The 14814-nt window shown below is 38.6% G+C and overlaps 1 protein-coding gene across 1 annotated transcript in view; it reads left to right on the forward strand.

Moving 5' to 3' along the window:
• LOC109912136 (LIM domain-binding protein 3-like) overlaps positions 1–13043 on the forward strand; it is a 102460-nt gene extending 89417 nt beyond the window's left edge. The window contains exons 5-8 of the mRNA XM_048616437.1: positions 1359–1559; positions 9429–9610; positions 12167–12203; positions 12947–13043. Of these exons, the coding sequence (XP_048472394.1) occupies positions 1359–1559; positions 9429–9610; positions 12167–12203; positions 12947–13043 (517 nt within the window). The remainder of the gene's footprint in view (positions 1–1358; positions 1560–9428; positions 9611–12166; positions 12204–12946) is intronic.
• Positions 13044–14814: the final 1771 nt, after the last annotated feature.

The following is a 14814-nucleotide window of genomic DNA, read 5'->3' on the forward strand; positions in this document are numbered from 1 at the left end:
CTTTTAACAGGAGTCACATAAGACAATGGAGTAGAAGTATCTGCTCTGCCATTCTATAAGATCATAGCTTCAACCTCTCCTTTGTGCCAGCTCAGCATAGCCTTCCAGTCCTTGATATTTCAAAAATCTATCTACTTTCAGTGATTTAGCCTCCACAACTCTCTGGTGTAGAAAATTCCAGCCCTTTCCTTCATATCTCAGTTTTACGAGATTCTCTAACTATGTCCCAAATTTAAGATTTCCCACTAGCAGAAACATCTTCTCAAGATCTACCCTGTGAAACCCACCTGGATCTTGCATGTTTCAATAAGGTCACCCCTCATTTTTTCTAAACTCAAATGAATAAAGTCCTAACCTGTTTAACTGTTCTTGATAAGTCACCCCCTTCATCTCAGGAATCAGCCTAATGAGTCTCGTTTGTCTTGTCTTCAATGCCAGTCTATCCTTTTTTGAATATATTGACCAAAATTGTGCACAATTCTCCAGCTGCAGCCTCAGTAATACCCTTTACAACTGTAACAAGATTTACCTATTTTTAAACTCCAACCCGCTAGCAATAAAGATCAAAATTCCATTTGCCTTTTTAATTGTTTGCTGCAGCTTCATGCACAAGAACACTCAGATCCACGTGTTGCACTTTTCTGGAGTCTCTATCAATTTGAATAGTATTCTGGTTTTGATTCTTCCTACCAAAGTGTTCAACCTCACACTTTAAGCTCTATCCACCAAGTATTTGCCCACTTACTGAACCTATGTATATCCCCTTGCAGATTCAGTGTGTCTTCATTACAACTTGCCCTCCTACCTATTCTTGTATCATCAGCAAATTCATTACATTCTGCCCCCTCTTCCAAGTTGTCAATATAGATAATAAACAATTGAGGCCTTATGATTAATCTTTGTGGCACTCTAATTGTTGTCTTTCCAACCTGAAAAAGCCACATTATCCCGACTGTATTCTTTGTGTAAACCAATCCTCTATCCAAGTTCATACATTACCACTAACATCCGTGAGCTTGTATCTTGTGGCACCTTATCAAATGTCATCCTTTAGCCCAACCATCAATAAGATATTAAAAGTGGGACCCAAAAGGATGTACAATAGTCAGCATATTTAAGCCTCAGAATGAGGGAATTGAAATAGAGGGGCTTACATAGAAGATTGGCAAGTTGTCTTTTCATACAAGCATATGTAATTTCCTCCTGGGATCTGAATTTGGAATCAGAAACAGGGAGGTACAAGTAACTTCTGCTTACCCACTGCCGCTTCTCTCCCTCACCAGAGATATGTTTCCCTGCATTGCTTTCTTCCTTTCACCATTTGCTCTCCTGTCCTTTCTCACTCCCACGACTGATAGTGAGTTTACGGATCATTTCAACCCCAACGTCCTGAAGGATTCTGTGTTGTCCACACACAAGCCCATCGAAGTGAAAGGTCCTGGTGGAAAGGCCACCATCATCCATGCCCAGTATAACACCCCCATCAGCATGTACTCCCAAGATGCCATCATGGATGCCATTGCTGGCCAGGCTCATGCCAGAGGCAGTGATCTTTCAAGGTAGGCTAAGAGAATCTAAGATCTGTTGCCTGCATGCAAAGACCCTAAGGAACCAGAGTGTATCTTTGAAGCTTATAGACAAAAAGAATAAGGCTGTTTGAACTGGTTAACATATAGTTAAAAGATGGTAATTAATTGATGATAGCAAATGAAAAATTAACTTCTGTCCTGATAGGTTGAGCAATTCCTTTGGGAACATGTCCTTTCAAACTCTGCAGAGAGTCCATTGCCATGAGGGTTTAAAAACAAAAGAGACTGGGAACTAGTGTTGAACCTGGACATTTGGAGAGGTGTCTGGCCTCAGAAATACAAACTTCAGCAATGAAGCACTGATTTGCAGCTGCCATCTTGATGTATGTTTTTTCTCATCTTTCTCTGTGCTTCCTTTCTCCCTTAGTGTTGCTCAATGGCAAAGGATGGTTTGGCTCAATGGCCTGTTTCTGTGCCTGTATTCAACATAAACTGCCCATCTCAGCCCATTGCCCACAGGGCAAAATCAAAGGAATGGTTCCTGTTTGACATGTTTGAGTGGCAAGAGCCAGGATTTGACACCAGATCTCCCTTGCATCCTATCAGGTCCAGGTATTCAAGTGAAGCAAAAGGGCCAACTGCCCATCATGAAATTATTGGCTGGGTTTGTGTAGTTTTATTTTTTAGCGCTGTGAATAGAACAGACATTAGTGAGTTTAATTTTCAGAATTTCTTAGGAACTTTGCTCTTCAGAGTCTCTCTGTGCAACAGCTTTATCCAACCTATTCAACTTATTCCATGGCACATGAGCTGTCTGTAGATGTAGCCTGTGTGTTTGTATATGTACATTTGACTGTATATGTGCTGCCTACATCTGGCATTGAACACTTGGAAGGATTCCTTAGGGGTCAGTCAGAGGTTGAAATCATAATGTGTCTCCTTTCTTTGCAGCCTTGACCTTGGCAGAGGGGCCTTAATTGTCAACACAATTTGATACATTACTTACATTTTAGATTGGGTTTTAAAAGTTCATGTCATGAGTGAAGTTTTACTGATAATTGCATTGTTTACTATTAGGTAAAGGTTTCAGTTTGTAAGGCTCCCTTTGGTTGTCATAGAGTCAGTAATAACTGGTACATGTGTTAAATAAATGACTGGTATGTTCTCCAACTGGTATAATCTATCTGCCTGTGGCTGAATGCTCACCTATCTTGAAAGAACTGCACTGTCTTGCCAGCCTGAAATTCCCATGCCATTTTGAATTTCAGGCTATCATCAATCATTCTTGTACTTCGTCAAACAAGCTGGAGCATTGAATATAATCGCTGCTGTTGATTTTAAGTTGATTGAGGGATGTAATTCACTGCCATAGTATTTGAACATAGAAAATGGAATTAACTTTTTGTTGGTTGTTCTCAGTGAAATGAGTTTACTCAAGGTTGCCTCAGTTCCTGGGAATCAAGCATTCAGAGCAGCCCATATTTTTATTGGGTATTAAATTGATAATGCTACTTACAGTCCACTGAATTGGCCCCTGTTCAAGTTGGAAGAGTGACAATGGTGGTAGAAAATGGTTGAAATTGGGACATTGTACAAAGAGATCTGTACCATCAATCTAACAATGTATATTGATTTGGAAGTGCTCAACGTTGGGTACTAAACCGGATCCATCATTTAACAAGCAAAAGGGGAAAAAGCATTGAACTCAGATTCATGATATAAAAGATTTTTTATATTAAGACTCACGTTTTGCAAATGGTCTCATGTTACCTTTATAGTGTAACATCTTTTAGAGTTTTCCACACTGATGATATCTGAAACTGGCCTTATCTGATTGTACCTTCACTGTGGTAACAGGTTATGTAGTGTAAGTTCTCCTTGTAATTATATGCTCTCCCCTATGGATAGCTCACTGAGGTCTCCTGAATTGTTGACAATGTTGAAAATCCTCTGTAGATCAGGGATTTGTGTTGCGATATTTTCATGTTTTGTTTGGTAGACCAGTATTTTATTCTAATTGTATGTTGCTTCTCTTTCTCCAACCCCAACCAACCACCTCCAACCCCACCTACCCCACTCTCTCACCCCCTCCACCATTCCCATTTCTAACACACAATTGTCATTGTCACTTTTTGTTACTTGTCAATCAAACCAACCTACCTCCTAATAATCATGGACACCAATGATCAATGCCCTGGTGGTGTTTGATCATATGACCCTCAGTGGTCCTGAACCTCCATTTGCGTAAGTAGGTCCATCTTTCCTAACCATACTATTGTTTCTTAACACAATCTGTACTAAACTCACATGGGCCAGAGACACCATTTCAATCATAGATCGGGGAGGTGGGAATTTCTGTTTTTTGTTTTGCATTGAAATTGTGTCATGACATCTTCATTTTAGATTTCTACTTTTAGGGAAAAAAAATCTGAATATTTTCTAAAAGCACTTTACTGTTCCCACCCCCATCAATAACAAATAATCTGAAAGGTGACCATTTGTCATCTTTTCAATTGTTAGACTCTTGACAGCATTAATATTTTTGGAAGGGGAATTTGTGCTGCCAGTTGTTTGATGCTAGTCACAGTAGTTGCAATTGAATGGGTACAAAGAAGCCCAGTTTCATGGGATGTGGTGTGAAGGCCTACTTTTCATGGTCTCGTGTTACCCTAGTCCACCTGCTTCTAACTTGGAAGCTTGCAATGTAGAGAGAGGCCTCACAAAGTGTTTAAATAAACCAATAGAATAAGCCATTTAATGTTCTGTAAGGTGAATGTAGACCTAATGGACTTAAAGAGAAATACATGATGTGCTAGTCCAAATTCACAGGATTTGGCTGAAATGGGACAGGACCACAGTGTTTTTCAGACAGCTTTATTAATGTCAGTTTGATGTTTGTATTAGGGCATGGTGATGAGAGGTGGAAGTGTTTGCATATAATATATCTGTGCCTATTTGACAATCTGCAATGTAAAGCTGACCTCTGGTTAGTTATCTGATGGTATGAAGGCAATGCCTGCAATTGACTTCTATAATGTACTTATGAAAGCCTCCTAAAATGATGGGTATCATCAGTTATTTGTTTCACCTAATGAACCATTGTTCATCTGGATACTGTTTCAGAAATTGACCTTTTTATTTATGGGCATTGTTTATCCTTTGCGATTCAAAAAATATATACCTTGACCAGCAGAGTTTAAAGTAGATAAATACAAAGTAACCAGTCCAAACTTAAGACTATGGGCTTAATGAAATGGCAAAGCAGCATATTAATTAGAAAAGTGAATTTATGGTAACTGTTGCAAACATAATCAGCCCAGCTGGCAGCTACCATTAACCTGGCAAACAGCATATTGGATTTCATTTATAGAATAGTAGAATAAAGAAACCAGTAGTTATGGGAAGGTGGGTATAGATCAACCAAACAGGAACAGAATCATTGGTTGATGTCAGGGTTCTTAATTGTGTAGGAAAGGTGTTATGTCCTAAGAGAGAGTGCAGTGCAAGGCAAAAAAGTTGACAGTTTTTTTGAGAATTTAAACTAAAGACAAGGTTAGGGAAACTGGATTGTACCTTAACAGAAGTGAGATATGAAAGGATATCACCAAAGTTGATCACGGTCACCATTGATACCACAGATGAGGAAGTCAAACTTTAAATATTAAAATATTAAAAGAAGACAGAGATGTTCGACCAATCTGTTTTATACATAATAATAGACTAAAGGAATAAGATACCAGGTATAAATGAGCCACAGAGGTGTCAACATTTGGTGTTCTCAACAATTTGGTGGCTTTTTGGGACCAAACGTTGTTTTCATGTTCCTGAGGTATCCTGCATTCCTAATGCATACCTTCAGCACACACAAGTGAGTTCAAATATTATCCAGAAAACTTAAGGTGTATGAGGAATTCTTCCTGCAGTGTTTTTGCACTTGTTTTAATTTGGTATAAATCAGTGTAAACCTAAAATGCTGATGTCTGCCCTTACAATTCCCAAAATGTTGCATGGAATGTTGAACTGAGTGTGTAATATATACTATAACTCATATATTAAAACTACCAAATCAATCCATAGGTTGTCCCTAATCTATAGATTCTTTCACTGTATAAGCCAGAAATTCATTTGATTTTGATATTTGCTAACCTGAGCTAACTACCACTATCAGTGTTTGGTGTCATGGTTCAAAACCACCCAGTGACAAAATTAACTTTTGTATACAGTATAACTGCTTTAACGTTTTGGAGTGGACTATAATCAGGAATGCACTCAAGAATGTCTTGAGTAGAAGGTTGGAGACTGTTGGAATGTTTTGTGCAACCATTGATAAAGGTTGTTTAATCATATGAGTTTGTATCTGAGGAGGTACAAACTTCATAGTATATTAATCTTAAAAGAAATGTAAGTTATCGATTGGCAGAGAGCTGTGTTTTAGTCTGACATATGCATAAAAGGTTGTGTTGTCAAAAAGGCTACAATTGTTTAAAACATAACAAAATACCAAGGGGAATCTATCATGTCATCCACAGAGATAGTGGAATGATGTGGTTAGGCTATTTTGGAGATGTGAAAGATGGCTGGAGACCAAAAAAATTAGTTTCAGCTGTCCTAGCCAACCATAAATCAAATTTGTCTGTTCCATACTTATTTTGAAAAGTGTGAGATTTTCTAACATTGTTTAGTAGTTCTACTGACATTTGCTGAATGAAAGCATTTCTGCGAAATGTGTACAGTAATTAAAGTAACACCAACTGCAAAATTGTCTATATGATCCATTCCTATGTATTGACTGTACTGACTCTTATGATGATGCCCCCAGTGACAGGAATAGCAACAGGGCTTCACTGTGACATTGTCAAGTAATGGGCTAAATGATTTTATGATGAAATCTTCATACATTAGCATTGTTTTGCTTTGGGGCCACTGACCTTCCTGAGAAAATTACATACAATGTTTATACCAATGAATTGATGATGAAACTTCTGTTGATATTAAGAGGTAACAGCCGGGCATTGCTGATAGCATTCTTTACTAAATATGACTGTAGCAGGGAAATGAGACTTCAGGCAAAAAATGATTAAAGAAAGCAGGTGATAACGAAGAGTAACTTCAGAATACAAAACCTGCTGGTTAAATAGTCAGACAATACATTTTTAAGGTACTGGTCAGTTGAGCATAGTGCTGTTTATCTGTGGTTTACCTTCTGAATGAGGACTGTGTGCGAGTATTAAAGCAAATCCAAGATGTTTGAGACATGCCTATGAAGAATTAAAATTTTTAGCCTGTTTTTGTTTGGGTCACGTATTCTATATGCTGTCTATAAAACTCTACTGAGAATCTATCTGAGGTACAGACATTCCTTTCCTGTCAACGTCGACAGTAATTTTGTTTTCTGGCCATTTGTTGACTGTTGGCTGCTAGGGAATGTTCAGTTCGATGTAGAAATTAAGGTCGCATTGACTGGTAGTTGTCCCAACACCCGATGGATGTTGATGATGATGGAATGCAATTTTGTTTGCTATTATACATATAACATAGAATGGAAGTTCATCTGATATTTTTGTCCTGATTCTGAATTCTTTAACTGATATGTACAAACTGGATTTAATTTTCAGTATTCCATACTTAACTTCAACATCCCAGCTTTTGGGAAAATTATTAATGTCCCTTGACCTAAAGATCCAAGGTTGGCAACTACTTGTAATATTTCATAGTGCTGTTTACTGCCTGTCAGTCCAATCATCTTTGCAGCTCATTTTTTAATTTCAACCTATACCACATTTTTAAAGAGTTGCTCCTTTACTATAAACTTTATATGTGATTTAGATAGGTCAAATGTGCCTGGACGTTCATCGCACAGAATAATTGCCTTCCCTGTTTTAAGATATCTGGACTTGATTCAGTTTAGTTGCTTTATTCTCATCCATATGATCAAGGTCTAAATTATGGTTGAAATAACTCCATTATTGGGATGGAGCAACTCTAAAAGGAGGTGGGGATCATGATACACTCATTCCACTTCTAATGTCTTTGCACACTGAGGAAATGAAGGATAGTGCGGGAAAGTAGGTGGAAACTAAGTCATGATTTTATTGAATGGTGGAGCAGGCTCAAGACCTTAAATGGCCTATTCCTGCCCCTACATCTTATGGAAACCCCACCCCATTTCAGAAAATGAAAAGCATTACAAATCTGCTTGCAATGGTTGATCTAAATGTACAGTTTCTGGACTCTGGACTTGGTTGGTTAATTGCATGCCATGCTCTTGTCCCTACTCATTGGCTTCTGCAGGAAGAGATAGGGTGAGGATATGTTATCTGTGAGTAGCCAAAAGCAACCTAGATGAATGTGGACATTTAGCTAAGACTTGTCTTTCAAGCCAACTATAACCAGCTGATGAGTCCCAGTCTGGAACAGAAGAAAGGTGACCCACATTGATATAGAGGTGAGTACTTAACTAACTGACTTCAAAATTGTTTTCATAAAAAGTTGGCTCACACTTCAGAACCTTGCATTATCCACCATTCCTACATTTTTTTTTTCTTTCTTCCGTCTTGCTTTCCAATCCTCTCTCACCTTGGACAGCTGGGTAAGAAAGCCAACTCACTGCTCCACAACTACCCACTCTGTATTAAACCCACCTGAAAACACTGTTTAGAGACAAATTATTTTGTTTTCCCTTCCATCCTGCTCAATTCCAGTGGGTCCACTCACCCTGCCACCTGACCACCAGGCTTATACCGATTTAACATTTGCCTGTCACTGGGACTTGAGTCTGTGCACCAGCTTGTGAAGTGAGGGTGTTCACCATAGTCATTTTAGGTAATTGAACAAAACCAGCACTGATGTAAGAGTTTAAACTTGTGGAAATACAAACGGTAGACAATAACAAAGAAAATTGAATGTCTCCTTTTTTTTGGAGGGTGAGGGAAATGTTTTTGACTGATGAATTCGAATTTCTCTCATGGAATCAGATCATATTTAAGACTAATTAGCATTAAACATTTTGGGGGAAGGAAGGGTGGCCTACATTTTGGCCTGAAGACTTATTTCCTTATTTAAGGTCACCCTTACTGCCACCCGGAAAAAATGGCAGCTGCTGCATAATTGACCAGTGGCTTCTGGCCTGTATTAATGGGCACACTGATCAGTGTTATTTTGTCTTGGGCAAGGGGAGGGAGTATACATGAGGTCTGTCTTAAATCAGAGCTGATTTTACTTTAGGTCCTATTTGATTTGTTTAATACCATTGTTAACCCAATTCGGTAATTCCACCATTCCAGATCTAATATAACTGGACACAACTGAAACTTAGACATTAATTCATGCTTGCTGATGGAAAGGGTTGGTGAATTTCAATAATTCAGAATTATATTCTTTTACTTAAATTTTGTATGCTGGTTCTTTTCAAACATTACATTTTTTTTGCAAAGCTGATCAATGGTAGCATATGTTTGAGAACTGTAACATACGCTGTCACTGAAAGAGTGGATGCAACTTCACTTTTTCCCTGGGCATCCCGGCGGCCATGAAAAAGGTTTCCTATTCAACATGGAGGGTACTAACTACAGCATGACATTGTGTTCTTTCCAGGAGCCTGCTTTGAAATTTCACCTGCACAGGCTTTGGAGAGGGCTTACCCAAACCTTTTGTAAGCTGCACTTAGAAAATGGACAATGAGGAAACATTTTGTACCTCTGAAAATGGTTTTTTCAAAAACTTTTGTTGTTGACCAAAGGGTATTTATGGACCTAAAGAAGAGCTAGCAAATGTCTTTCTCCAACTGAATAAACACGACCACAGATGAATACTGTGGCAGATGCTGGGTTTGCCAGTGCTGGAGAAATGTTAGGGGTTAGGATGTGTCATTGTAAAATGAAACTCTCTCTGTTATTGCAGTAACCTACATGTTAAAGATGCTCTAGTCGACAGTACCTCTCCAGTCTACCAGGCTGTTGTTCGTAACTCTAACAAGCCCCAGCAGACTCACCAGCAGGAGCTGGATGAATGGACTCGCCGGGCTGCCAATTTGCAGTCCAAATCTTTCCGTATCCTTGCTCAGATGACTGGAACACAATACTGTAAGTATAGAGGAGCTTTCATTCTGTTAATTGAAGTGAGGAGAAGTGAGTGGTGCACACAGAGACCACATTACTAATGAAACTTGAGGTTACATCCAGTACAAACTGGTGAGATAAAAGCCTTCTTTCTTTCTGCTGGTCCTAAATGAAGTGAGCTGACCTAGAATTATCCTGGTTCTCACCGGGTACAGGTCCACAAAGTGAAGTGGCTTGTGGTTCACACCAAATGATCAGTCTCACTATAGGGAATAGTGCAGTAAAAGGTGCTTCTATGAGGTTACTTAGGCAGAGTGGAGGGAGCTTTACTCTGTAACTGACTTTTACTGCATCTGACCCTGACATGCTTGATAGGACAGAGGAGAGGAAACTTTACTCTGTGCCAGATCCACAAATGCTTGACTTACCAGTGCTGAGAGGGCCTTCCATTTTAATCAAACTCATGCTGTACCAACACAGGATGCTTGATGGGGCAGTGTGGAGGAAGCTTTACTGTGCACTTTGCTTGCGATTTCTCAATGGAAGCAATTACTTTACCATGTCTATGGAGTAAGATGTCTTCTTCTTCTCCTAAGATCTATGAAAATGTTTACTTCTTGGATAAATAAAATTATTATTTTAAACTAGTAAAATTTTCTGTAACACTTTCTAGGGTGCATACCAATTGTCTCATGGAAGGTGAAAATGGGACCATATTGGAAGGCATCAAGCAGAATATAGCTTTCCTTTAACAACACCTTCTAAACTTGTGACCTCTGCCAGATATAAGGTCAAGGGCAATAGATGCCTGGGAACACACCACTGTCAAGTTCCCTCTAAGCCATACCCATCCTGACTTGAAACAATATCACATTTTTTCAGTGTCGCTGGGTCAGAATTCTGGAACTCCCTCCCTAATGGCACTATAGGTGTAACTACACCGCATAGACTTTAGTGATTCAAGAGGTGGCTTACAGCACCTTGCAATTAGAGATGGGCAGAAAATGCTAGCAATACCCAAGCCATGTGAAAGAATAGAAGAAATTAAGCATCATAATTAGGACAGTTTTGGCCACTGTAATGATGTCATTGTGTTGTTTTTATATAATCTGCTATCACCGGAGCAAAATGGATTTGCAAATGTATGGGCATGCATGCTCACTGTATTTAGCCAGGAATCTGGTGCTCCTCTATGCTACTTGTACAATTATACTATAGCACTGCTGAAAACGTAGGAGTAAATACTTAGCCCTGGCCTACTGGCAGTCTGACCCTGCTCATCATCATGCGCTCCCCAGTACCTCAAGAATGAACAAAACTGACCCACTGGCTGGTACAAAATAATTTCTGCCTTTTCCATCCTCCCATGAACATTTAAGCAATATGTGCATGATGTCATTGCCAGTTAGAGACCCAGCATAGCTCCAACAGGCACCCCAATTAACAGCTAAATTCCAGCAGATGTACCAACCTTGCTGGGATGGACTGTGATGCAGATTATCATTGAGCAGAGTGCCCAGGTGAGTGGGAATTCTGAGGGGTTTTAAGAAATTAACAATCAAGGAATGATACCAGTGAAAGAAAATAACACGTCTGCTCTTACTACACATTTAATGCCAAAACTCTGGAATTTTAATTTTTCTTCATTCAAAAATAACATGTTTAAAAAATTTCTGAAATAGGTCAGAATTTAAAAATAAAGTGTTAGTTAATTTATAAAGTGACTATTTAATAAATATTCTTCCCTTTCTCAATGTATCTCTCTCCCCTCGTCATACCCAGGTCTCCAACTCAATAGAATCACCGTCTAATATCTAGTACACACTTCTGTTTAAATGATCCATCTCCCATTTTGAAGATTAAAAAATTTGATGCATGTAGTGTAAACCACTCAAAATAAATTTATTTTACCAAAAATAGGAATGGAGAACTTCTGTAGAAGTGCAAGAGTAAATCCACCCTGTGCACATCTGATCTAAGGGACTGTAGGATATGACCTTTTCAGTATGAAGTTCTCCTTTTTGTTGGTCTCCTCTTTCCTTTTTAAGCAGGACTGTGATATCCTCATAGAAATCCTGTTTTTAATGGAGCTGGATGGTGCAATGTGGTAAACTGTCAGATCCTGTCTTCAACACAACCCAGGAAGAGAGTAGAATATTTGTTCCTCTCTGATGAAACTGGGTGGGGCCATTTCCCTTTATTTTCTTGCATTCAAGTCTAGCTCACAGAGATGCAGAATTTATTTTAATTTTTCATCCTTTAATTATTGAATGGTGTTGCTGTCAAGCTGTAATAACATTGATCAAATTGAACATTAGCTGGTCTTTGGGCAGATTTTACTGCCAATACTTGGCATGTGTTGAGATTCAACATCAGATTAGACCCATTTCTGAGGTTAAGTTTCGTAAAGACTGAACCCAAATATATTTAGAATAGGGCAACTTTCATCTTCTCATGAAACATCCTCTGCAAACAGATTATTAGGATTAGCATTTAACCTGGAGCCCTGCGAATATGTAAATAGGTATGTGAGCATGTTTCACTAGGAATGGTAATTCATTTAGATCTTTTGTTTTCTAGTGCAAGATCCAGATGAGGATGCGATGAAAAGATCAAGGTAGGCTTCTGGCAAAAGCAGCAGTCATTGGCCCACTTAGCACATACTTCAGGCATATTACTGTTAAAATGCATTTATACACTTAGCAATAAATTCAACGTTAGTCAATTATAGAAAGTTGGGGTTATTGAGATAACAAACAATTAACTTAAAACTTTAAATGAAAATATTGAAATTGGATGAAGAATCCTACATCGGGTTCCACTTATGACAAACATTCAGGGTTCTGTAGGTATGTGTTTGTGCCAACAATGAAAGAATATCATTCTCTAAGTACACACTGTTTAATGAGGTAGTTATGGTTTGGTGACTGCAGTGAGGCATTACCATTGTATCATGGTGCTTTCCAAAAGATCTGTGTTTCCAACGAAAACCCCCAAACTGGTGCTGCCACCATTACTACCCTGTCCCCACTTCCCCAAATCCATAAATGTATCCTGCCAAATCTACACTAATTCGTGGGGGTTGCTTACATAGTTTCTGATTCTACATAAAAATGATCAACTTCTTTCCATGTAAAGGGTACCATTTAAACGGTCTTAATGGTTCAAAAACCGATGTGCAAAACATCTTTGTCTTTGTTGCAACATTGGATCAGTTGGGGACATTTTTTAAATCTTGTCATTTGTGTAATGCATTAGTTTTGCTTGCTATACAGTTGTAAGGTCAGAAGAGTGGAGGCCGTTTTCCCTAATGCCTTACTCTTCTCCTCCTCTCTTTTTCTCTCTTTCTCTATGCCACAGGGAAAAGTTTGAACATGAAGTAAAAGGTCCACGCTTTGCCAAATTGCGCAAATGGCATCATGGTCTGTCTGCACAGATCCTTAATATTAAAGGTTAAACTGCCCACGTGTAATAAGACACTTGAAGATAGAATTACTAAATAAAGCAAAAGAACATATTACTGTAATAGTTGCTATAAAAAAGTAGTATGAGAACATCAAATCTTCAAAACAAGTTAAACAAAGTGCTTGTTGAGTGTCCTTAGCCTTACATCCCTCCTCTGTTGTATTGTAGTGCTCTAAGCAGCACAGTACTACTCCATGTATGAAGGTATCTCTGCCAATAAAATGCTAAAAGTCCTGTTTCTGTACAAAGAGTCAAATTTTGTATCTCTGACTTCCTCTCAAAGAGATTTTAGGGAATTAATACACTGTGAGCTTCCTTGTGTTTGAGAAAGATTGCAGTTTTAGAGGACTGTTAGTGTTTCAACGATAAAAGTTAAAATGGTAGGTGCTGTATAGCTTGGGGGAATGCTTGCACAACACTGTTGAGGCTGACTGTAGGTCAAACTGTGAGTCTTCAGGGAAGCAAAGGATTTAAAGAAAATGGGAATGATTTTCGAGAATAAACAACACATTACATCTCCTGGCAAAGACAATTTGTTCATTTTGCCAGTCACAGGTGACTGCCTAGTTTATTGAAATGGGCAGTGCAACATCTTTGACCGTGTGACTTATATACTGTTGGTGACCATCCACCAAAGTCCTGGCCCATAATTACTTGTCCCATCCAAGTCTGATAGATATAAGCGGAAAGCTGATACCTGCTCATTTGATGAGTTACTTAACTAATAATTTCAAGTACAACTATTAGTCTCTCATTGTTGTGTGATCCTCACCCAACTTCATTCCCATTACATAGTCCAAATCCTTGTGGAAGGTGAACAGAGTTCCTGTAATACTGTTTAAATAGTTGATCTGTTATTGCTTAGCTTCTCTCACAAAGCAGCCCAGCATGGTAGGAACGTTAGCTTTTCGTCTGGGTTTCTGTTTGGATTCATATTAGACATTTTAAGATTGGGTCATGATAATGAAAATAACAAAAGGAAATAGTGCTAAATAATTCAGACTGAATCCCATTAAAGTCTAGGCACTGTACACTGTGCTGCGTCCCCAGACTAAGCTCAGTTAAGGCAACCAGCAATTGAATCCAAATAACCAATACATGAAAGGTTTTTCTTTGGGACAGTGAAGATGAGGGGCTATGAGCAGAGAATTGAGACGAATGTATATTAGGAATGATTACCCAAACAATTCTGTAAAAAACAGTTAGACAGGCTATTCTTTGGTAATTGTATTGTGTGAGCATTCCTTCAGAAATGAGATTACCAAGAATCTTCTCACATGTTTAACGTTTGGAGGTAAAATGTAAAACATAGCTAGATTGAGCTGAAGGTAAATTAAAATAATAACTGGGATAGAAGGATTTGAGTAAAGATTGTGATTGAAATGTATAACATATATCACTGTGATTTTGCAAAAAAGTTATTCTAGATTGAGCTTACGCAATGTATTTCTCATCTTCCCTTCTCTATTGAAGGTGCTGATTCATGCTGTGGTTCATTTCTCTTTGTCCATATGGTAGTCATTCAAATGGCAACTCATTGGGGCTGAATGTGAACAGTCTTTACTAGCAAGATCTACAGTTCCACCCCATCATCTTCCAACCTTGATCACTAGGTAGTAATCAGGAGAAGGAAACCTAATTGCAGATTTTTGCTTCTCATAATTCTCTTCCAACACTCTTAATTGACTCAGAGATAGTAGGAACTGCAGATGCTGGAGAATCTGAGATAATAAGGTGTAGAGCTGGATGAACACAGCAGGCCA

The sequence above is a fragment of the Rhincodon typus genome, chromosome 34 (genome assembly GCF_021869965.1).
Source record: "Rhincodon typus isolate 14 chromosome 34, sRhiTyp1.1, whole genome shotgun sequence".
In the NCBI taxonomy this organism is placed as follows: Eukaryota; Metazoa; Chordata; class Chondrichthyes; order Orectolobiformes; family Rhincodontidae; genus Rhincodon; species Rhincodon typus.